At 41.9% G+C, this 23,532-nt stretch overlaps 2 protein-coding genes across 4 annotated transcripts in view; one reads left to right on the forward strand and one right to left on the reverse strand.

The window, feature by feature from the left end:
• Positions 1 to 6,988, forward strand: part of LOC128349836 (cohesin subunit SA-2-like) — a 33,506-nt gene extending 26,518 nt beyond the window's left edge. The window contains exons 8-9 of the mRNA XM_053306905.1: positions 2,220 to 2,301; positions 6,327 to 6,988. Of these exons, the coding sequence (XP_053162880.1) occupies positions 2,220 to 2,301; positions 6,327 to 6,335 (91 nt within the window). The 3' untranslated portion in view covers positions 6,336 to 6,988. The remainder of the gene's footprint in view (positions 1 to 2,219; positions 2,302 to 6,326) is intronic.
• Positions 6,989 to 7,318: 330 nt separating this feature from the next.
• PPP2R3B (protein phosphatase 2 regulatory subunit B''beta) overlaps positions 7,319 to 23,532 on the reverse strand; it is a 73,146-nt gene continuing 56,932 nt past the window's right edge. For all 3 annotated transcript variants that reach the window (XM_053306897.1, XM_053306899.1, XM_053306898.1), the window contains 7 exons: positions 19,768 to 19,924; positions 18,366 to 18,414; positions 17,206 to 17,295; positions 11,088 to 11,263; positions 10,425 to 10,543; positions 10,214 to 10,320; positions 7,319 to 8,483 (listed from right to left, as the gene is read on the reverse strand). In XM_053306897.1, coding sequence (XP_053162872.1) covers positions 8,339 to 8,483; positions 10,214 to 10,320; positions 10,425 to 10,543; positions 11,088 to 11,263; positions 17,206 to 17,295; positions 18,366 to 18,414; positions 19,768 to 19,924 — 843 coding nt within the window. In that variant the 3' untranslated portion in view covers positions 7,319 to 8,338. The remainder of the gene's footprint in view (positions 8,484 to 10,213; positions 10,321 to 10,424; positions 10,544 to 11,087; positions 11,264 to 17,205; positions 17,296 to 18,365; positions 18,415 to 19,767; positions 19,925 to 23,532) is intronic.

The following is a 23,532-nucleotide window of genomic DNA, read 5'->3' on the forward strand; positions in this document are numbered from 1 at the left end:
AAACCAGAGGAACCAGTGCTCCTTTGGGCCACTAGCCTGGAGTTCTCATTAGCTTGTATTTTCCATATTCTCAGGATATTCTGAATGATATATTGCCTCATTTCTGTTTGTTTTAATACTATTTATTTTGTGTGAAGGTGAGAAAAGAACTTAAACCTACTGGAGTTAGCTTCTACCAAGCCTTGTATCATTATGACCTCCCTGCTAACAACTGCCCCAGCCCTCCGCACTCATTACAAAGGAGGCTGAATATCATGTTGTTCTTCCCCTACTTTGTATCACTTCCTTCCCTCTCACAATGTTCAAAAATCTTTATTCATGAAAAAGCTCTTAAGATGGTTTCATAAGAACAGCCCTGCTGGATCAGGCCCAAGGTCCATCTAGTCCAGCATCCTGTTTCACTCAGTGGCCCACTAGATGCCACTGGGAGTCTACAGGCAGGAGTTGAGGGCATGCCCTCTCTCCTGCTGTTACTCCCCTGCAACTGGTACACAGAGGCATCCTGCCTTTGAGGCTGCAGGTGGCCTGTAGCCCTCCGACTAGTAGCTGTTGATAGACCACTTCTCCATGAAGTTATCCAAACTCTTCTTAAAGTCAACCAGGTTGTTGGTTGTTACCACATCTTGTGGCAGAGAATTCCACAAGTTGATTATGCGTTATGTGAAAAATTACTTCCATTTGTTGGTCCTAAATTTCCTGGCAATCAATTCCATGGGATGACTCCTGGTTCTAGTGTTATGTGAGAAGGAGAAGAATTTCTCTCTATCCACTTTCTCCACACCATGCATGATTTTATAGACCTCTATCATGTCTTCTCAGTCTTTTTTCTAAACTAAATAGCCCCAGGTGGTATAGCCTTGCCTCATAAGAAAGGTGTTCTAGGCCCCTGATCATCTTGGTTGCCCTCTTCTGCACCTTTTCCAGTTCTGCAATGTCCTTATTTTAGATGTGGTGACCAGAATTGTACACAGTACTCCAGGTGTGGCCGCACTACCGTTTTATTTTCAATCCCCTTCCTAATGATCTCTAGCATGGTATTGGCCTTTTCCACAGCTGCCACACATTGAGTTGACACTTTCAATAAGCTGTCCACTTCATCTGCAGTTACAAAACTTTGTAATGGAACAATTTCCTTGCTGATTAAATCGATGTTTAAAAAGTCATACAAAAATTATTTCTAAGAAAGATGGTTGCCCTATCTGAATTATGTTGACCAAAAGTGGGGAGAAACATTGACACGTCAGAAAGGTTGAAATTCATGTGTATTCTGTAATAGACAGACTCTAACACACATATCCAAAAAGTTGGAAATACATGTTTGGCAGTTTTTGGTCAGGAGGGAGCGTGTGGGTATTGTTCTGTTAAGATATTAGCTATTGGTTGTATAAGAAAAAGATAATTTTTGCCAAAAAACATTAACTTAAATTGTATCTAGATACAAACTGTTTCCCGAGCAGAGAGTTAGACAGTAAGGGTACACTGCAGAACTTGAATGGGTTTGATAGGAATTCCCCTTTCCCAAGGAACCCCTGGATATGTAGTTCTCTGCTAGAGATGCTTGGCCTTCACAGAAGTCTCAGCATCTTAAGCAGACTAAAATTTGGATGCTTTGAGGAAAGCCATGATAGTTAAGCTATTATGAAACTAATATATGTTTGTGGTGTATATATATCCAAAGGATTTCAAAATTGCTGCCAAAGAGTACTGGAAATCTCATGTCCATTAGCCACAGTGCAGAGTATCAGCCAACAAGTTCATTGTACCTAGTATGGTTTTGGACTTGTGAACATTAGTTCGCCCTCACACAGCAAATCATTATTGGAATTTGAGAAGATGTTTCAAAAACAGTTAATGATTTAAGATGGGGATCTGTTATTCAAAGAAGTACTGAAAGTCCAAGTTGGAAGAATGCAAAGCCTTGCGTTTGCTATAGGAGCTCTCTGAATTGTGGCCACTTTAATTTTGGAATTGTTTTCTAGTATGTATTTTAGACACAGTTTTAAGTGATTGTAGAAGTTGCGAGTTGCATCAGATATGTACAGGTGGCATAAATAATTGAAATGGAGCCTTGCTGTTGTATACCTCATCTCTTAATGCCACACAAATGGCTCTCAAGAGTATCATTCTTTTCCTTAAAAAGCACCCCAAACCCTGACCTACACAGAATACCAAGATGCATTTCTAAGGCCAGTAGCAGAACCATCTACTTCTCATTTTAGTGGCCGTGATGTGATCAAGAAAGAAGACACTGTAGAGATTCCAACGGAAGACACGGATGTTGATGTTGTTGGTGCTGACCAGGTAAGGATGGCTGTACTTGGAGCTTTTGAATATGTTGACAGTAGTGGACACTGGTGGAAGAATCTCCACTACCGTAATTTTGCCTGATCCTTATTTCAATTAGTGTATTTTTAATATAAATATTTGTATTCCATCTTTTCACTGTGTATAGAATACTCAAGGTAGCTAATAAAACAAATAAAATGGCTAACATCTTAAGCCTGCACATGTGCAGTGAAAACCTTCCTGACTACAGTAGCACTGGCACACGTTGGGGGTGGATTTTCACCAATCTCTTCGTTCCATGGAAGTGCCCTATGCCTTCTGAAAATACATCCCTATGGGCTATGTAGTTCTCAGGGGCATATTTTAACTGGCACAGGGCACTTCCAGGGGAAGGGGAGATCAGCAAAAATCTCACCCTAGTGTGATTACCATAGTTGCATTAACAGAATCCTTCTGATGTATGGGCACATCTCACTTAGCATCTTTGTAGCCTTAGTTGACATGTCAGACACTTGAATCACTGAAATACATCACAAACTGAACATATGTTCTCTTCCAATGAATCTTGGAGTTTGGGAAGACAAGCTTTGTAGCACTGTATATCTGTAACCTGCTGTTGTAACTTCTGCCTGCCGTTACATCGGTTTTCTCAAGTAGATTCTCATCTAGCAGAGAACAACCAACTGCAACCACAAACTGGCCACCAACAAACTTCAGCACATATTCTTTGCTTCTATTCTTACTGTCATTACAATAGACTAATGTAAAGTTGATGACAGGAAAAAGCTGGTGACAAATAATTTAAACACATTGCTTTTAAGCATTTTTGACAGCAAGATAATTACAGTTCAAAATGGACAATAGAGTCTGACAAAGCTGCTCAAAGATACCCTCTTTAGAATGTAGGAATCTGCTTTCTATATTGTCTTCACTTTCAGTGGCTCTCCAGGATTTCAGTGTCTTTTCAGCCCTATCTGAAAATGCCTGGGATTGAGTGTGCTCTGTGCAGAACACATGTTCTAAACCCCACTGGGCTTTAGAAATAAATGTGGAGGAGCAGGATACAAAAGGGATAAACAACACTTTTTTAGCTGTTAAGATTATAAATAAATATTGAATCATTAGTGGTTCAACCATTTAAATGTAATTAAACTAAATTAGATTAAGTTGTAATTGAGTTATTAAAATGTTTACTCATTCATGAAACTCTTTATAAACTGAAGATCTGTTGACCATTAAACATGATTCTGAACTATATGTTCTTAAACAGAGCATTACAATGAGAGTTAATTGATTTAGATCAAGGTGGTTTCAGTCATCAAATGATGATTTAAATCACTGATTGAAGTTTCCCATATCTACTTAAGTGAATTCCTAAATGACTGCATAGTAATTGTTTTATAACTAGAGAACATTTTAGCAAGATACTCCAAACATAACTTCTGAAATAACAAGTGTGGCTGCAATGAAAAACACACTGGACTAAAAAAAGGTGCTCCAGTTAGAAAGAGTTAACTTTAATACAGTTTTAACAAAAATACTTATTGAAATACTTAATAAAAATACTTAAAAGTAAAGTATGCATTTTCCCCTTTAGAAGAAGTGGGTTTTCTCATATACAACGTATGCAATAGTCAATTAATATACTAATCTCTTTTGATCAGCGACAGTCCCAACAAGATATTACTCTTGAAAGTGGTACTGTAGCGAATAGTGGATTTAAGCCCAGCCATTGTCTTAGAGCAAGACCATGTGGGGGAAAGAAAAATGCTGATTCATTCCCTTCATGTTTGCTCAACAAAGGCTATTCCTTTAAATGTAAACTGGTAGAAAATACACTGCCATGACACCCTAATTACAGAGCTTAACCCCTCCCTGGATTTGGCTGATTGTCCAGGGAGACACTCATTCTCTTTACCAAATAGAAAAGTACAGAAAATCTTCCACGTGCAGCCTACACATGGAGAAAACTTGGTAGGTTGAACAGTTAACATTGAGACATGTTTGCACCAAAGTAAAAACCCCTTTCCTGAGTTAAAAATTCACTCAGACACAGGTAAAATGCAAAGAACAAAAAGAGAAAAACTATTCAAAATACTACAGACTGCTTCAGTCTGAGGCATTCTCAGCTTTGAGTTACAGGTAAAAAGAAATAGTATTATACAGGATTACTTCCCAAGATCACTCCAGCTGGTGTTTGGAGTGGCACACTTTAATATCGTGATTAGCCAGTTGCATAGAACAAAAATGCAAGAAGATACAAAAAGCCCCCTTGAGAGTTTACAGAGACGTTTACAATGGAAGAATGCTACTGCAGATGTGGCAGTGGGGAAATAGAATCTATGGAGCATGTTCTGTTATCCTGTAAAATACATAGGCAATCGAGGGAGCACTTAATTTTACCTTTGGTCTGTAAACGGACAGACCAATCTGCTGAACTACTTGTTAAATTTCTATTTTCTGATGAGGATGTTTCAATTTTTAACACTGTAGCTAAATTTTGCTATATTGCTTTTAAGATGTATAATGAGAATCTATAGCGTTTCTTATAAATTTGTTTCGCCTTTTGCGAAAGGACTGTAAATAAAATTTGGCTTGACAATGCCCTAGTTGGAAAAGGGCATTGGCTCAGCTTGCCTTGATTTGTTACATTACAAATAAACACACAATAAACCAGTTGTTGGGATTTGCAAAAGCACAACATCAAAAGAAATCTAACACACAGTTCCCTGGCTAAACCTTTCCCCTTGAACTTACCCCAAACTCCAGGAGATAATTCAAGTTCCCTGCAATCCTGTCTCTCAAGGATCTGCAGCTGTCCTATGAGAGAAGTTTCCAGGCTGGTGGTTGGCCGTCAGGCAGCCAGACTTCATGGCTGGTGCTCACGAAGCCTGCTGCCCATCTTCTCTCATCACCTTCCTGGCTACTTCTGAGAAGAAAGACTCCCTTCACTTCCTGCTGCCAGACCCTTTAGGTCCCAGTCACTGTGTGCTGAGTGACTGATCCCTAGAGGTCACTGCCTGAGAGACAGGACAGGGTTCCCTTCCAGTTCACTCACCACAGGTACATTATATATTGCTTGTCATTTGTATCAAGTTGCATGAAGACAGTAACTAGTGACTAAATTACATCCTCCTCCACCCATCAAACTGTGTTTTCCCCCCAAGGGGGTATGAGCCATCTCCTTAAGCAGGTATCTCTAGAGCAGTGATCTCTACTATTTTTCAAGTGGGGGGCACTTTCAGTGTGAGAGCCATTTCTCACTGTTCTGACCTCTGCACCACAGTGGCCTTTGGCTGGGGATTATGGGAGTTGAAGTCCAAGAACATCTGGGGGCCCAACGCTGAGGATCCCTGCCCTAAGGGGAATATCTTACAGTGCTCACACAAAGTCTCCCATTCATATGCAACCAGGGTGGACCCTGCTTAGCTAAGGGGACAAGTCATGCTTGCTACCACAAGACCAGCTCTCTTCTCCTCAAAATTTAGTTTTGAGAGAAGTGTAAACTTCGTTTTAAAATGGTGGAATTGAGTTTTCATACCATTTGAAATTATTTGGTTTATAACAGAAAATGTCACCTTTCCGGTTTTATGCTTGAGCACCTGAGAACCCCTTGCTTGGACTGATCCATTAGGGCAGGGGTGTCAAACTGACCTTCCAGCTGTTGTTGGCCTACAACTCACATCTTCCCTGGCTGCTGGCCACTGTGGCTGGGGATGGAGGGAGTTGTAGGCCATCAACAGCTGGAGGGCTGCAGTTTGACCCTCATCTTAGGGCATTTATGTTATATCCAAATAACCTTATGATGAAGTACTATTGAAGACTGAGAGAAATCTGACAGAACTGACTTAGGTCTATTAGTTTTAATGGGACAATCATGGCTAGCTTTCTTTAAATGTAGCTTGGTATTTAATCTCTAACATGTTGAAATGAATGGATTACTCATCAAAACAGAGATGCACCACACACAATTTTAGGGATCTGAACTACCGTTACATAATAATCTGAATGGCTTATTTTAACATTTGTTGTACATTTAGGAAACCTGAGGAGCAAATGGACACCCTCTGCTTTATCACATGAATGAAGAACACAGAAAGGTGCAACAAGTTATATGCAGATACCAAGTCATGCTGGCAGCTAACTTGGCAGTAAGACCCATGTCTAACTGGTAGAGACAAGTGAAAAATGAGATTTTTCATCCATTGTTGTTACATGTTTCCTGCATTGTGTGGTCAGAACACCATCCTTTTGGGTCTCCTCCCCCCCACAGCTTGATTTTCATGTTTGATTTATAAAAGCTGTTCTGTCTAGAATTTAAATACCAGACTGGTTTAAACAGGGTAACAAATCTGACACAGTAGCAGATCAGTATTTTATGAAGAAGAGTTGGGCCCATAGCAAATATAAAGTAAACTCTTTGTAGGACTCTTAAGCGGATTTCTGTTAGTCTTGGTTCAATAAGAGGGGGGAAGAGATGTAGAACATTTGTGTACATGAAAAACCCTCAATAACCTATTAGAATACATATTTTCTATGTTATTGCAATATGCTTCCTTACGTATCATGGCAGTTAGTGTTGATGTCAGAGTGGGAATTTGCTATTAGTGACCCTATCATTACAAAGCTTGTAAAACAGCTACTTGATTTCATACTTTTCTATTCAGATGTTTGCAAAATAAAATGAGCAGCTTGAAACTCAGCCAGACTTAACTAAAGTGAGTCGTTTTCCTACCATGGGTGAAGGAAGCTACAAGAACACACCACAAAATAAAATGTAGTTTGAGGATTAATTACTTACCGGAAATGCGAATCCACACAACTACAGCACTGCTTACTTGAATCATCATGGATATGTGGAGCAAAATGGGAGCTCTAGTCACTCACTTCAGATTGTTATGGGATGAGTGGCAGAATGGGAATCCATGTGAACAATATCCAGATACTTGCCCTGCTCACTTCCATGGTTCTATGTCAAAGGTTTTTTTTTTTTTTTTTAAAGACTTGATGTAGTGAGTACTGAACACATGGATTACATATATGAAAAAACCTTTATTTGAAAATACCACCATAATATATTAAATGCTTTTAACAGATCCGCACTGCAAACAAAATAGCTTACATCTTTTGTCTACCAGAAGTTTTCCTTAAATATTTAGTCATTTGAACATTGGGATTATTAAGGCACTACAAACCTTATGATTTTTCAAACAAACAAACTGGAGTAGCAACATCTAGCTTATCCAGTAATCAGTCCCACTTTATAAAGGCAAGTGAAGCATCAACTTGTTCAGCTGCTCTGACACTATTGATATTAATATTCATGGAATGTGTCAATAGCTAACCATTGAAGAAACACACCAAATGCCCATAACAAGGTTAGTGCATATCACAGATAAAAGAAACATACACAAGATTTCAAAATTGGTTCCTTTGACATGGAGTACAAATACCTACTGCAGTCAAGTGTGATCAATAAAAGCCAGTTTTGTGTAGGTATGGGAGAAAAGAGCAGAAGGAATAAACAGAGGAGACGGGGCAGCTAAGTTCTTTCAGGGCAAGACATATTTCACTATGTGTGATGTATCTAGCCTGTCCAGAGATGCTTTATTTGAGTGATGAACTGAGACCTTCACTTACAGCCCTGACCCTTTTCTCTTTGCCAACATTACTGGACTTCTGTTAGAAGACTTCAAGGCCACAGCTACATATGGAAACGAGGGAGAATTCTAGTATCTTGTTAAAAAAAGAACTACCAATACAAGAAACCTAGCAAATGTATTTTAAACACGAAGATAAGTTATTCTTCCTTTAAGGAATTACAACATATCTATAAATAATTTAAGTCTATTTTACATTGGACAATCTACTAAATAAATACAAAAAAGGTGTCATTCCATACAAACTCACTCCCCCCGCTCCACATCTTAATTATTATTATTTTAATTTTGAAGCACATAGAACTAAGTTTACTTTTTCTGGAAATGAAGCCTTACACAGATTTAGCAGACCTGCTGCACATAGTCATTCTTTTACATAGAGCAAGCACAATTTATTCAAAGTCTTCTTCATAATCATATTCATCCAAGTCAACATCTGCCAGATGTGAAGGCATGTCAAAACAAGGCCTTTTCTCCATCTGATATTTTAGTACATTGGCCTTCTGATGATCTCCAGGGTTCAATTCTGCTTCATAACTAGGAAAATATGGGAATTAAATCAGAAATTTTGGAAGGCTCTTGTACATTTACTACATAATGCTCCTGTGTTTATAGCAGTCCATATATAACTCCCAGGCAGTTATATCAGAGTATCCATCAGCTCTTCTGCAGGTTTCTAATGAAACACCAGTGTTGCACTTTTGTGCAGGAGCACCAATACTTCAAGTAGTGTGCCTACTTCAGAAGCACTACTTGGATCAGCAATACATTGCTGGACCTTCAGCACCATGTTTCTGATCCAAGTAGTGCTTCTGGAATGTGGGCGCACGACTTGAAAGTATTAATACTCTTGTGGGAAAGTGCAACATTGTCGTTTAGGAGCCCACAGCAGTGCAGACATGGAACATGCGGGCCAAAGAGAAGTTAGTCATAACATATCCCACTGAGTTCTGCAGTGCTTAATCTGCTGTTCAATTAATTGGGGGCACCTTCCCCCCCATTTATCTGTGTGGTTATTTCAGCTTGTTTCCTACAATACATATCCAGGAAGCAGCTACTGGCAGCTGCATCAAATCTCCATTTTGGGGTCTGGTTGTGCGAAAGCGAGTTCCATATTAAGACAAACTTACTTTTTCTGAATTGGTCACATCTGTACATACTCAACCTTCAGTACAACCAACTTCTTTTGGCAATAGGGAGTACACATGTTCATGTTATTCCTGGATTAAATTTTATTTGTATTTGATTTAGCCTTGATTTGGCCTTACATACAGTTAAAAACCAACAAAAATCACCATGTTTCTGGTTGCAGCTGCTGGTGGTTCTTTACACTGCAGCAGGCCTGATGCGTTACTAAGAGATCAAAGTGACAGATTTGACAAAGTGCCCTGGAAAAGGGCATTCTGACAAGTTTGCTTCCAAAAGATACTGAAAACCTTATTCCAATCTAGAGCCAACTTATTTCGGTGTGATACAGCACACTCTACTCAGCTGTTAGTATTGAACAATTTGCCCTAGTGCCCAGTGTCATTGCTGCTTTCTCACTCTAATCATGTCACACATAGAAGTATGAAATGGCTGCTAGTGCTCCATGTCTGTGTTTGCTATCAGCCTTAACACAAGCAATTGGCCAAGTCCCCAAAGAGAGCCTAGAAGATGGGCCTGGCAGTTTTCTGCAGACTCAGTCTCACAGGAATTCATCTAGGACCCCTGTGATTAAGAAATGAAGGCCAGCTATGCAAGTGACAGTGGGAACGGAGTCTGAGGATATCATGCATGGGACATGCAAGCCAGCTTTAGTGAAGACCTCTCCCCATCTGCTTTTTCAGAAGCTGTATTCTTTCAGTTTTCATAAGCTGTAAGCAACTGAGTGGTAAAAGAAATGGCAATTTCTGAAATGGTTACAGGAAAGACAGTTGGTATTCTGCTTTACAGCAGGGCATTTTGGTGGAGAATATCCAACACAGTCAGAATGAATATAGATTTGGGCCACAGACACGAAATTCAGAGCAAAATATGATCTTGGGGCTCTCTTTCTGCATCTCCTCCCTAATGCTTAGTAGTTAACACATTAATGGCTATCAACCCTGTGGGGCTCTGAGGCAGTTTGCTCCCTTTGTGCCTGTATCCCCTCCACCCCTGATATAAATACCAAACATTGTGCTGATACAGTCAAGTGAAAGAGTTCATCAGTCACACAGGCAAATTGTTGCATTCTGCCTAGACTGAGCTCAACGGAGCACGATTCTGGGCAAAGCTATTCTTACCAATCATTCCACTGGTCACTAGCTGCTTCTTCTGCTACTAGGACATCATACTCTTCAGCAGCATATTTTTCCCAGTCAGACATCTCTTGGTTTTCATTTTCAGCACCCTAGAGACAGGAACATGAATCTTATTGTACTGAAAATGCTGGGTGAATATAAAATTAAGAATATGGTTAAGTTTATGAAATCTCTTTTAAATAATAGCACTCACCCTCAACATTGAAAACTGATCCTTCTGCTCATGGTCTAAATATTTCTCAATGTTGAAAAAGGTATCAAAGAACACATTTGCCATTTTACACTTCTTTAAGTCATGAAGAGTTATTTTCCCTGTAAATTGGATCAGAAGCAAGGATTTAAATATTTGAGAAGTTTTTGTGCTTGTGATACGAGTGTTCTGGGAAATTAAAGTATAGACTTTGCTTATTTATACCGGTATTGTACTATATCAACTGTTGTGATAATGCCCACCCTAGCAGGGGTTAGCATTGATGAATGAGCTTTTCTTGCTAAAGTCTGGAAAGTTAGCTTGGCTCAAAACCCAGCTTTTCATCTAGTATGAATCAGTAAGGGACAGACACCCCCCCCCAGTCATTACCAATTCTCTTGAAAAGGATGAAAATTCTCTTTTCAGTAAGCTTTTGGCTAATTTCTATTCACTTTGATAACTTGATGTTTTGCTGATTTTCAAAATGGGTGATTAAAAACAATCCAAAATCTGAAGTATCCAGCAAAATCAGATGAATTTCTGCCAGTTAAATGCAATCACTAAATTTGGAAAATTCTGTCAAAGTGGCTTCAGAGATCATATCTCATCTCTGGTAGCAAGAGGATTAATGGAGAGAGGATGTTAGGATGGAAATGAACCCATCACCTTTACACTCTGGTTTCACAAGATCAAGCATCTGGCAGAGACAATCTTCAAATGGCAGTGGTTCAATGGCCATATTGTCCAGTTTTTGACATTGTTCTTCATAAAAGTACTGCAACTCATACATAGACAATACACCATCCCCATCAAGGTCCATGCAGCGAAACCAGTATTCGATGCTGAAATGAGTCAAGAAATAGTTTAGCATCTTATTTCAAATACACTTTCATTTGCATTAAGTAAAGGGATACTAAGGACCCATTTGCAAGTTGTTCCAAAATCAAGAAATGTCTGTCTTGAGTGCGTACATATAGAGCTTTTGATCTGTCAGCACCCGAAGTACTCTATAGCAACATTCTGTATGCCCATTGTGCCTGGAGCATTACATATACTGTATGTAACATTACTTTATTGCACTGTAATAAAATGACATGTATTGTCAAATGTTTGGACATTATGGGTCTGAATCAAGTCTGAGATGGTGCAATAGCCATGATTTCTGACCTGGATTCAAATTTCTGACTATTGAACCCTTTCCAAAATCCTTCACATTTCCTTTCTGTTCACCAGTGTTCACACTGGCAAGTGGGAGGATCTTCTAAGAAATGGGAGATTTGTATCTAGCACTTTTTCCATACAAACTATCTATATAACTAGCTGACCGGGCGCATAGCATTTGCATCCCTAGTTATCCCTGACTATCCCCACCCCCCTTCAGCCCCTTCTCCCTAACATTCCCCCCTGGCATCTCTGACGCCCATCCGGCCCGCTTCTCCCCACCCATGGTTTCTGGCCGGCTTGCCGGCCTGTTTGCTCCTGTTGCTGCCTCCTCCTCTTCCTTGGGGCCTAGCCACCTCCTGACCTCGGCAGTGGCACAGGGTCCACTGGTCCTGCCGCCCACCCACCACCATTTCCCCCGGCAGCAACTCAACGGACTCCTGAGTCCTGCTGCTCGCGAGCCTCCACTGCCCAGCCAATCTGCTGGGTGCCGGGATGCTGTCCACGCATCAGGAAGGGCACGTCTACGAGGATTAAATATATAGATTCTCTAAGGCGTGTGTGTGGCAGCTCTCACAAGAGTTCGTGAACAGAAGCACTGTCATGATTGGGCAGTAGAGATTCCATATTTATTATTATTATTTTATTTAAGGCATGTGTGTGGCAGCTCTCACAAGAGTACGTGAACAGAAGCACCGTGGTGATTGGGCAGTGGAGATTCCATATTTATTATTATTATTTTATTTAATGTATTTCTATACCACACAAAGCTTATGTCTCTGGGCGGTTTACAACCAGATAAAAACAAAAGTTAAACATTAGTTAAAAACAGAAACAAGAAATTTAAAAACACGACGACTAAAACATTAAAAACAATCAAAACAATATCAATTAAAAGCCTGGGTGAACAGATGCATCTTTAAGGACTGTTTAAAAGCTGTCAGAGATGGGGAGGCTCTTATTTCACTAGGGAGCACATTCCAAAGCCTTGGGGCAGCAATGGAGAAGGCCCGTCCCTGAGTAGCCACGAGACAATATAGAGCCCTGAGGGACACCATACAAAAGTTCAGATTTTGAAGAACAGTCTCCAAGGGACACCATCTGGAACCTGCCCGAGAGGTAGGAGCGGAACCACTGCAAAGCAGTGCCTCCCACTCCCATCCCCCTCAGACGCTCCAGAAGGATACTATGGTTGATAGTATCGAAAGCTGCCGAGAGGTCCAAAAGGACCAACAGAGTCACACTCCCTCTGTCCATTCCCAGTTGGAGATTATCCATCAAGCTGACCAAGGCAGTCTCCACCCCATAGCCAGCCCGAAAGCCAGTTTGAAATGGGTCAAGATAATCAGTTTCCAAGAATGTCTGGAGCTGGGAGGCCACCACCCTCTCAATTACCTTGTCCAGCCACAGAAGGTTGGAGACAGGCCTGTGGCTACTCAGCTCTGGGATCCAAGGTAGGCTTCTTCAGAAGCGGTCTAATAATTGCCTACTTAAGACAAGGAGGCATCCTACCTTCCCTCAGAGACGCATTTATAAACTCTACCAGGCCTTCTACAACAGCCCCCCTGCCAGATAGTATAAGCCATGTCAGGCAAGGGTCAAGAGGACAGGTGGTGGACTGCACCGTTCCAATCAGCTTTTCCACATCCTCAGGAGTCACAAACTGGAACTGATCCAACCTAACCACATAAGAGGAGTTGCTGGATACCTCTACATCAGACACTGAAGTAATTGTGGAGATGGAATCTAAGTCAACCCAAATATGAGAGATTTCCCCCACAAAGAATTCATTAAACACATTATGGCGGGTAATCGATAGTTCCAGATTCTGATTCAAGGGAGAAGGGGCACATACTAGGCCTCTCACAACCCTGAACAACTCCGCTGGACGTGAGCTTGCAGATGCAATATGGGCAGAAAAGAATCACTTCTTTGCTGCATGTACTGCCTGAGCATAGGTCTTCAAATGAGCTCTATGTTGCAGTGTGTCAGATTCAAGCCGAGTCTTTCTCCACCTGCACTCCAGTCATCTACCTCGCCACTTCAGACCCCATAGTTCTTCCGTATGCCAAGGGGCCAGTTTTTAAGCAGGTCGGAGAGGATGCTTAGGAGCGATCATGTCTACTGCCCCGGTGAATTTGCTATTCCAATTCTCCACCAAGCCATCAACAGGATCACCAGCAGAGCCAACACTAAATCCCTCCAAGGCTTCTCGAAATCCTATGGGATCCAATAACCTCGGGTGGACCATCCTAATAGGTCCCTCGCCCCTGCCAAGGTGGGGTGTGACTGTGAATCCAACCTTAACTAGAGGTGTGCACGGAACTGGCTGGCCCGGTTCGGTTTGAGTCCAGACTGGATTCGAACCAGACTGGCCAAGTCCGGCCCCCATCAAACTCCGGAACACGCTCCCCCCCACCCAGTCTGGGTCCGGACAGTTTGCAGATCTTAAAAAAAAATTTTTTTGAACAAATGTAAAAGAACCTGTAGCCATGCCAGGCCTCAGAGAGGCCATTTGCGCATGCAGGGTGGCAGCCAAAATGGCCGCCGCTACTTACTACAGAGATCCGAACGGGCCAAAAATGATCTGTTTCCCAGAATGCGGCGGTGATTCAGAGGCTGGCAGGGGGAAGGGGAACCCTCGCGGACCCCCTTGTGGCATACAGGAAGCCCCGCAAAGGGGCTAAAGGTAATTTTACATTTATTTTAAAATTTTAAAAAAATCCGTGAACTGTCCGGAGTTTTGGTTCTAGACCAGACCGAACCGGGGTGGTGGTGGTAATCAGTTCTATCCTGAACCTCCGGACCGATCTGCACATCCCTAACCTTAACCAGATGGTGATCCGTCCAAGATAATGGGGAAATCACAGGAGTCCCCACCCACGGAACATCACCCTGATCAGAGTGAAAGACCAAATCAAGCATGTGACCTGCAATGTTTGTCAGTCCCGAGACCACTTGAGATAGGCCCATAGTTGTCATGGTCGCTATGAACTCCTGAGCCACCCAGGACAAATTGGTCCTGAAATGAACATTGGAAGTCCCCCAGCACCACAAGCCTGGGGACTCCAACACCAAACTCGAGACCAAGTCCGTCAGTGGGGCGATTGGTACACCAACAGAAGTCCCAGTCTATCCCTGGTCCCCAAACTTAAGTACACACATTCGCTATGGTCCGACACTCTAACAGGGATCCTGGTAAGGGAGATATTATTATAGACCACAGCCACTCCATTTCCCCATCCCCGGTCCCTCACCTTCTCCTCTACAGAATATCCTGGAGGGAGAAGCTGGGACCACACTGGGCCCCCAGCCTCCCCTAACCAGGTTTCTGTAATACATACCAGGTCGGCACCTTCATCCGGAATCAAATCATAGATCCTTTCTGATTTGTTCTGGACTGACCTGGCATTACAAAGGAGCAAGGTGAGGTTCCTGGCATGGCTCGCCAAGGCCAAAGAGCAGGCAGGACAGCCAGAAGGGGAAACAACTATTAAATTTCTATTAAATTAAATTATTAAATTAAATTAAATATGCGACTAGTGAGGAGGAGCCTGTGAGAGCAGAAGTACCATGGTGCTTGGGAAGTGGAGATTCCATATGCAGATAGGGAGGAGGAGCCTGTACTGGTAAATGTCAATTGGAATGCAACTGTTACTCGTCAGAAGTTGCTCTTGATAGTAGAGAAATATAAATAAAAGGATAGTGGGCAGTGGTTTGTGAAGAGAGGGGTTGTGAGGGAGGCAACCCCTTAAGGAGAAGGAGGCTGTGGTTGTGTGAATTAGATGAGGAAACAAGATGAACAAGATCTGTTAACTCAGGGAGGGAGAGAGCGAGAGAGAGAAAGAAAAAAGAAGGGAGGAGAAGAAAGACAGAGGGACAGAGCGAGTGGAGGGGAGAGAAAGAGAGAAAAAGAAGGTAGGGAAAGGAAGAAAGACGGGCAAGAGATGAGCCCGGGCAAGAGATGAGCCTGAGCCTGTCAGCAGCCTGAAGGGAACAAGTGGCATGGAGGTGCCTATTGGCAGCAAGGAAGGGCCCAGTCAACCACTGCTGCTCTTTGGGGCTACTGAGGCCATTGGCAGAGGGAGGCAGGCAGACAAGGGACAGGCCCAGGCCTGTCAGCAGCCTGAGAAGAACGAGTGGCCATGGTGGCGGTAGCAGTGAAGAAGGGCCTGGTCAACCGCCGCTGCTGCTTCTGTAGGGAGGAGCAGGGCTTGGGTAAGGGTGGGGAGGTCTCTGGGAATAGGGGGCTGCGGCTTGGCCAATAGGTGCCAGCAGCGCTGCAGCCGTGACCAAGAAGGGTGAGGGGGATGGAGGAAAGGGATGGAGGAGTGACCACGAGGGGTGAGGGGGTTGGAAGCAACCAGATGGAGGAGGAGTGTGGCTCAGGTGAGGGACAGATAGAGATCTGAGGGGGTGAGGGGGGCTGTGGCAGGGGTGAGGGGAACAATCAAGTACTAATGTGCAGATGCTCTGCATGGTTTAAGCTACTACACAAATAATTTTCATAGTATCTGCGGGGGGTGAGTGAGTGGAGATATAGGAGCGGGTACGGAGACCTCATTGCTTGAAATGGCCAGTCTCACTGCTTGCATGTAATTAGGCAGAATGGGAAACATTGCTATGGAAATCTCCATACAGGAGTGTTTCAGTTGTGCTTGAATGAGTTCAAGGCCATACAGGTGAAACTCGGAAAATTAGAATATCGTGCAAAAGTCCATTAATTTCAGTAATGCAAATTAAAAGGTGAAACTGATATATGAGACAGACGCATTACATGTGAAGCGAGATAAGTCAAGCCTTAATTTGTTATAATTGTGATGATCATGGCGTACAGCTCATGAAAACCCCAAATCCACAATCCCAGAAAATTAGAATATTACATGGAACCAAGAAGACAAGGATTGAAGAATAGAACAATATCGGACCTCTGAAAAGTATACAGTGTACTGTGCTTGATTGGCCAGCAAACTCGCCTGACCTGACCCCATAGAGAATCTATGGGGCATTGCCAAGAGAAGGATGAGAGACATGAGACCAAACAATGCAGAATTGCTGAAGGCCGCTAATGAAGCATCCTGGTCTTCCATAATACCTCATCAGTGCCACAGGCTGATAGCATCCATGCCACGCCGCATTGAGGCAGTAATTGCTGCAAAAGGGGCCCAAACCAAGTACTGAATACATATGCATGCTTATACTTTTCAGAGGTCCGATATTGTTCTATTCTTCAATCCTTGTCTTCTTGGTTCCATGTAATATTCTAATTTTCTGAGATTGTGGATTTGGGGTTTTCATGAGCTATACGCCATGATCATCACAATTATAACAAATTAAGGCTTGACTTATCTCGCTTCGCATGTAATGCGTCTGTCTCATATATCAGTTTCACCTTTTAATTTGCATTACTGAAATTAATGGACTTTTGCACGATATTCTAATTTTCCAAGTTTCACCTGTAGATTTTTAAAAAATTCACTTTGTTAAATACATATTAACTACATTGCATTAGTACCTATAGAATAAGATGCAGTCTAACTTTGGTTGCAAGAAGATCACATTCATCTGGCTTGCACAAACTTCTGTAGCAAGTCTGCATTATATATTAAGAATATTTCATTACCTAGTTGTAGTCTTTTTGTCCTCTTCTGATATCAAAAACCATACAAAATCTGCATAGCTGATTTTTCCTTCTTTTTGTGCTTTCCTGCCCCTTTGAGATGCAAGTTAATGTTGAGAAAGAGAGAGAGAGAGAATAAATACAGGTTGCAGTATTTTAATAAGTATTTTAACTGCATGGCTGTCAAGCTTTAAAAGGAAAATCCAGCAGAACTTTCACCTCTCATTTGCACCTTCCCTTCCACCAAGGAAATCAGGTTGGGGCATTTTATCCTCACTATAAGCTTGTGAGGCAGATTAAGTTAAGATATGGTGACTGGCCTGAAGCCTCCCAGTGAGCTTCATAGCCAAGTAGGGCTTTTGAACCTGGATTTCTCATTTTTAAAGTCTCACACAGCTGGACTGACTTTCCTCAGGATGCACGGACACACACTTCCCTTTTACAGCCTTGTATCTGTTGATTTTCAACTAGAAAAAATGATATACTCAGGAACATATGGGGAGTGGGGAATACATGCCTGTCCTATAGTCAGCATAGCAACAGTAACAACAAATGTGGTTGAAACCCAGCACTGTTTACACAGACTGAGGTCCCATTGCCAACTATGGCTGATCGGTGGGCTTTTTTTGGTGGTGGTGGTGACGATGGTGGCAATGACCAGCAGAAAGCCCACACTTCAATCAAAAAGCAGCACTGTTAAATGGCAGCCAGGGTATTTATGCAACAATGGTGGTAGTAAATTAAACCAGAGCTACCTGATGATGTACCTAAAAGTGCTCTACATAAGAAATATGGCAGAAAAATGTGACTCATAGCAGGGTCAATTGCAGAGTAACTAAACTAACAGGGCGTTTATTTATTTAAGCCTAAGTTTTCATCTGGAAACTTAGCACCTATTTGTATTGTTGCAAATAATATGAGAGAGATGCCATAGCTTACCTGATACTCAAACTGTACTTAGAATTTTTTCTTTAAGATCGAAATCAGTTTAGATTTGCCTATCTCTTTTTAAGCCTCACTTAGAAAAAGTAGTATAAAGGGCAGCATTGAATGTTCAGCATTAGGCATTCCATTTTTTATTGGAATTCAGCTGTCCCGTGTACTTTGCCAATTATTTCCAAAGCATGATATTATTACATTCAAAACAATAATCATAATAAAACCTTGTTACAGCGCCTGAGAAAATCCTCTCTATCATCCGATTAGATATAGCTGTGGAAGAACAAAAAAGAGTTCTGTTCAATTCAAATTGATTGTACCAATTAACACATTTTATAGTTTTAAACCCTATGTGTAAACATAGTTCATTAGAAAAATATGACATATTTATCCCCTGCTCTATTATATATGTTTATTTCCAGGCTCTTTATAGCTTACATTATTTACAAATAGTACGAAAGTATCTACAACTGAATACATTGAAAATTAGTGCAACAAGTTTGTTAAGATACAGGTTTAGAAAAAGAAATCTATATAGGGTGTTCCAATCACAGATCTCTTAAGTAACATCTAGCTGACCTACAGAGACTCTGGGCCAGTTCTCACACTCACCTAGCACAAGATTCTCCTTGTTCCCCACCCCCGGTATAAGTTAATATGGGATGTAGAGACTCAGAACTGACCCACTGTCTCCCCTTCCTCACAGGAGGGGCAGAGTTGTGTAACTCAAGGGTACATGTGGAATACCTGTCACTTGTTACTTTTCATGTGCATGGAGAGCATGTCTGCTCACTTGGTTCTTCACTACACAAAGAAAAGCTTGGCCAAATGCACATAGCTCTGTACCAAAGTCCAGACCTATCTTGGGTAGGTTTATTTAAAATAGTTTTAAAAAGAAATGGATTCCAGTTGTGACCGCCCAAAAGGCACTTACGCCCAGAGACGCAAGTTTTGGGCAGTATAAAAAAATATGTTAAATAATAAATAGGCTATGATTTTAAAAAGTCTCAACTACAGCTCCTCACAAGGCATCAGCAATTGGTCTCAGGATAAACTGCATTATCATTTCACAAGTGTTCAGTATTAATCACAGCCAAACTATTATAGCACACAGTTGGTTTTCCCAGATTACAGTTTTATAACTAGCTCCTCTGGAGAAGACAGCAGAAATCACAGATTTTAGTTCATATTGCCAGGATTGCCTATTCAAATATGAATTTTAACAAAGTATCTGATACAGTAACACACAGAAAGTTACTATTTAGATATTGTGGATACCATGAAAAGATTGTACTGAATAACAAACTTCATATCACAGATCCTGTCCTTTTCCCTTGGCCTCTACCAGGAACTCTGTTGCAGGCTCAGGAAAGTCCACTGTGTTTTCAGAAGACCAGTTCTCTAGAATGGTGGGCTCCAGGAACTCTCCTCACCTACACCGATTTACATGTAATTCACACATACATAATTTACATGGTCTACAGATTATTCATTTATACATATCAGGTTGAAGATGCAATGCAATGAACTGTGTTGTAGGATTAAGTATTGTTCTGCTTCAACTAGTGTCAGAAGAGCTAGGAGCATAAACCCTGCAAGTTGAAATTAAATTGTTGTTTGTCCTACCATGATCATTATGCCGAGCTAAATCCTTTGGATCAATATAAAGGTCATGATCTGTATCCAACTCCCAAAATTTGCAGTAAATTACATAGAAGTGCTCATAAGAGAAGTATTCAGTCAGCTGGTTAATATCTACTTCCTCTTCCAATAATGCCACGTTCTATTGACAAAAAAGAAAAATGGTCATTAACCCTTTTCCTGTATGGGAAAAATGTTGACGCCTGGGAGCAGAACTGTAGCAGAACCATGCAAGTTACTGCATTTCCAAAAGTATTGCCACTCACCACTCTAGTAGTAAAAATAGGATACTGGGTAGAAAACCACCCCAGACTGCACTGTGTTTCCATCTATTCTCTATCTAAACCCAATGTTAAGTAAGTTGGGGTAGGAAATTAAGCTTTTGTTCTCTTTAGAAACTTAAGTTTCACTTCCTGTAGCAAGCTCAATTGGCCTGGAAAGGTGACAGTATCAATCTGAGGCACTGCACACTTCTATGCTCCCTAGTTTTGACAGATGAAACTAACCCCTCCCAGAACGTCAGATCCAGTGTTTTTGTTTAGTCAGATGCTTTTGGTCTTTTCCCACTTCCCCTGGTATGATACAGTACAACAAAAGTGGTGGGATTAAGCTTGGTTCCAGGTAGAAGGGCACAGACTTGTAAAAGTGAAAGGCATGGACAGTCTGCTGACCTTGCTCACCTGCCAGTGAAGATACTACAATCATGGGTTACATCAGAGGTAGGAACAACAAAAGATAGTCTACAACACCACAACCAATGCAACACTGGTCCAATGCAGACATCATACATGGACATGCAGGGACAGCATGTGGGACACAATGGAGCAAACCTTGAAGCTTGTGGTCACAGCATATATTTTGATCACTTCCTCAGGGAAAACCAAGAGGCCGAATGTGCATTCATGCAAAGAAATGAGAGCCATCCAGAGAAAACAGGAAATTGGAAGCCCCTTGACCGAATAGAACTGAAAGCATATCTTGGCCTACTAGTCCTGGTTGATACATTTCATGCCAATCATGAACTGCTGCAGGAACTGTAGGCATGTTCAGGGCATCCCTACTTCTGTACACAATGAGCCCAAGACTGAGGCCACCACTAGTTATTTAAAATGTGACAATAAAGCCACATGTCAGAGGATAAGAGTGATAGACAAGCTGGCACCCATTAGAGATATCTGGACCTTGTTTATTTGAGCAGCGCTACATTCCCAACTTCAGTTAATAGGTTTCCGAAGGTGCTGTTCCTTCTAGCAATACATTCCAAACAAACTGAACAAGTACACCAAGCCTCGCAAGACTTGGAGCTATCAGGCCCTCACAAAAACCAGCTAAATATCTGTATGACCTGCTCTATCCAGCACACAGAAGAGCCCTGACATTGGCTCAGCTGGATGTGCTGCCCTCTGTAGAACTTGAGGGTAGGTATAGGAGAGTTCCCTATTTGGAGAGACGGTGCCCTTGTGGAAATGAAAATAATGAGACAGTTGGCCATGTACTTCTGTATTGTTCTTTCTATTGTGTGCTGCATTCCAAATATATTGCTCTTCTCATTCTTAGATACCCTAACAATTGGGATGAATTTTATTTTATATAAACTTATTTCTTTCTGATAAACACATTTATGTCTCACACCCAGTAGCCAAATTCTGTACAGCTGCAATTAAAATCTACTCATGGTGTGTCAGAAACAGTCAATTTCTGACAGGAAGAAGCAAGGTAGAGAAGGCGGGGAAGCAAAGTGGAGAACCACAACAAAGACAAAGAGGCCTGCATGATGCACTGTAACTTGTGCAACCATGGAACAATACTTGGGGGGAAATGTGGTGAGGGATAATTTTTTTTAGCAGCGCAGAGCTAGCAGAGGCTCTCCTAAGCAAGTTGTTGATCTATGTGTGCATTATGACACACACCAGAGGTGCTCCCAGAGATGCAAGCACATTCATAGAGAACCACTATGATCTGTGGTTTGACTTCGATAGACAAAATACATTGGTATCATATGTACCCAAGAAGGGAAAGGCCATATTTCTGTTTCCAACCATGCACCATATGGTGGAAAGGAAGCCACACATTATTATGCATTACAGCATGATGAAGGATGAGGTCAACAATCTAGACCACCTGATGAAAATGTACAGCTACAAATGAAAGTGGCTATTGACACTTTTCCAACTTGATGCCATTTTTCAACTTTTTCTGCCATTGCCAGAATGTTCAACCATCCCAACTAGGAACAATCGTCTGCAAGGATGAGGCTGTGCTTGTTCTTTTGCTATCATAGATATCAACATAAGAAAGCACGGACTGCTCTGGACTATCATCCTCCAAGCACTTCAGAATGCGGAACATCATCCAAAACTAGACATGGTTTCCTTTTTCAAAGAAAACTGACAGGAAATCAAAACAAAAAATGTGATGAATGTGGGATGCTAGTTTGTAAAATGCACTTCACCAGTTATCACACCTCTGATTATTGCCTTTAGGAGAATCATATATCTATATCTGTGTGCGCGCGTGCCTGTCTCTGCGTGTGCGCGCCTGTCTCTGCGTCTCTGCGTGTGTGAGCGCGCCTGTCTCTGCGTGTGTGCACGCACGCCTGTCAGTCTCTGCGTCTCTCTCTGCGTGTGAGGGATGGGCCTGGGTCTGTCAGCAGCCTGAGGGGAACGAGCGGCCATGGCAGCAGTGGCAGTGAGGAAGGGTCCGGTCAACAGCTGCTGTTGCTGCTCCTGTGGGGAAGAGCAGGAGTGGGGCCCGGGTGAGGAGGTCTCTGGGGATAGGGGGCTGCAGCTTGGGGATAGGGCGCCAGCAACGCTGCAGCCATAACCAAGAGGGGTGAGGGGGGTGGAAGCAACCAGATGGCAGAGGAGCAGGAGTGTGGCTCAAGTGAGGGTGGAGAGATCTCTGAGGTGAGAGGGGCTGTGGCAGGGGGTGAGGGGAGCAATCAAGTACTAGCATGCAGATGCTCTGCATGGGTTAAGCTAGAGAGAGAGTGTTCATATTCATTGCAGCCAAACACTAATATGTTGGAGTTGGATCCTCATTACTGTTAGGTCTGAAATTGTAATGTCTCTTAGCTAGCAATTCACATTCTCAATAGGTTCTCATGGTGCACAGAGCACCATGCTTGAGAAGCAGGGGTCACCACTACACATCCTGAAGTGCAAAATACCATTATAGTAGGGTCTGCAGTATGGAACAAATAGGGGACATCTAACAGAACCAACTGACCTACTCTGGAATAATGGTATTGTGGAGCAAGATTTCATGATACAGGATTACGTTTAAGAGAATATGATTCATTGGTTATAGTGGCAGCTTGTAGCTGGAATTCACTGTGTTATCCACATTGTGAGGCTTTCACCACATTGATGCAAGAATACATCTGAATACGTGGTTCACAAGACACATCTACATGTTTGTACAAAGTGGTCCTAAGTAACAGTGTTAGTGTAACAGTCCAGCACCGCAACATTTTATTTATTTTAATTCATTATATTTATCTACTGTCCCATATACAATCTCTGGGTAGTTTACAAATTTAAAACACAACAATTAAAACCGTAAAGCATATAAAACAAATTAGAGTATCAATAAAACTTTAGCACATTATAAACTAAAATCCTAATAAAATAGGTGCATTTTCAAGAGTCACTTAAAAACAGCCAAAGATGGGGAGGTTCTGCTTTCATTTGGGAGCGTGTTCCAGAGCCCTGGGGCAACTCTAGAGAGAGCCTGGTTTTGGGCCGCCAG

The sequence above is a fragment of the Hemicordylus capensis genome, chromosome 3 (assembly GCF_027244095.1).
Source record: "Hemicordylus capensis ecotype Gifberg chromosome 3, rHemCap1.1.pri, whole genome shotgun sequence".
NCBI classification, from domain to species: domain Eukaryota; kingdom Metazoa; phylum Chordata; class Lepidosauria; order Squamata; family Cordylidae; genus Hemicordylus; species Hemicordylus capensis.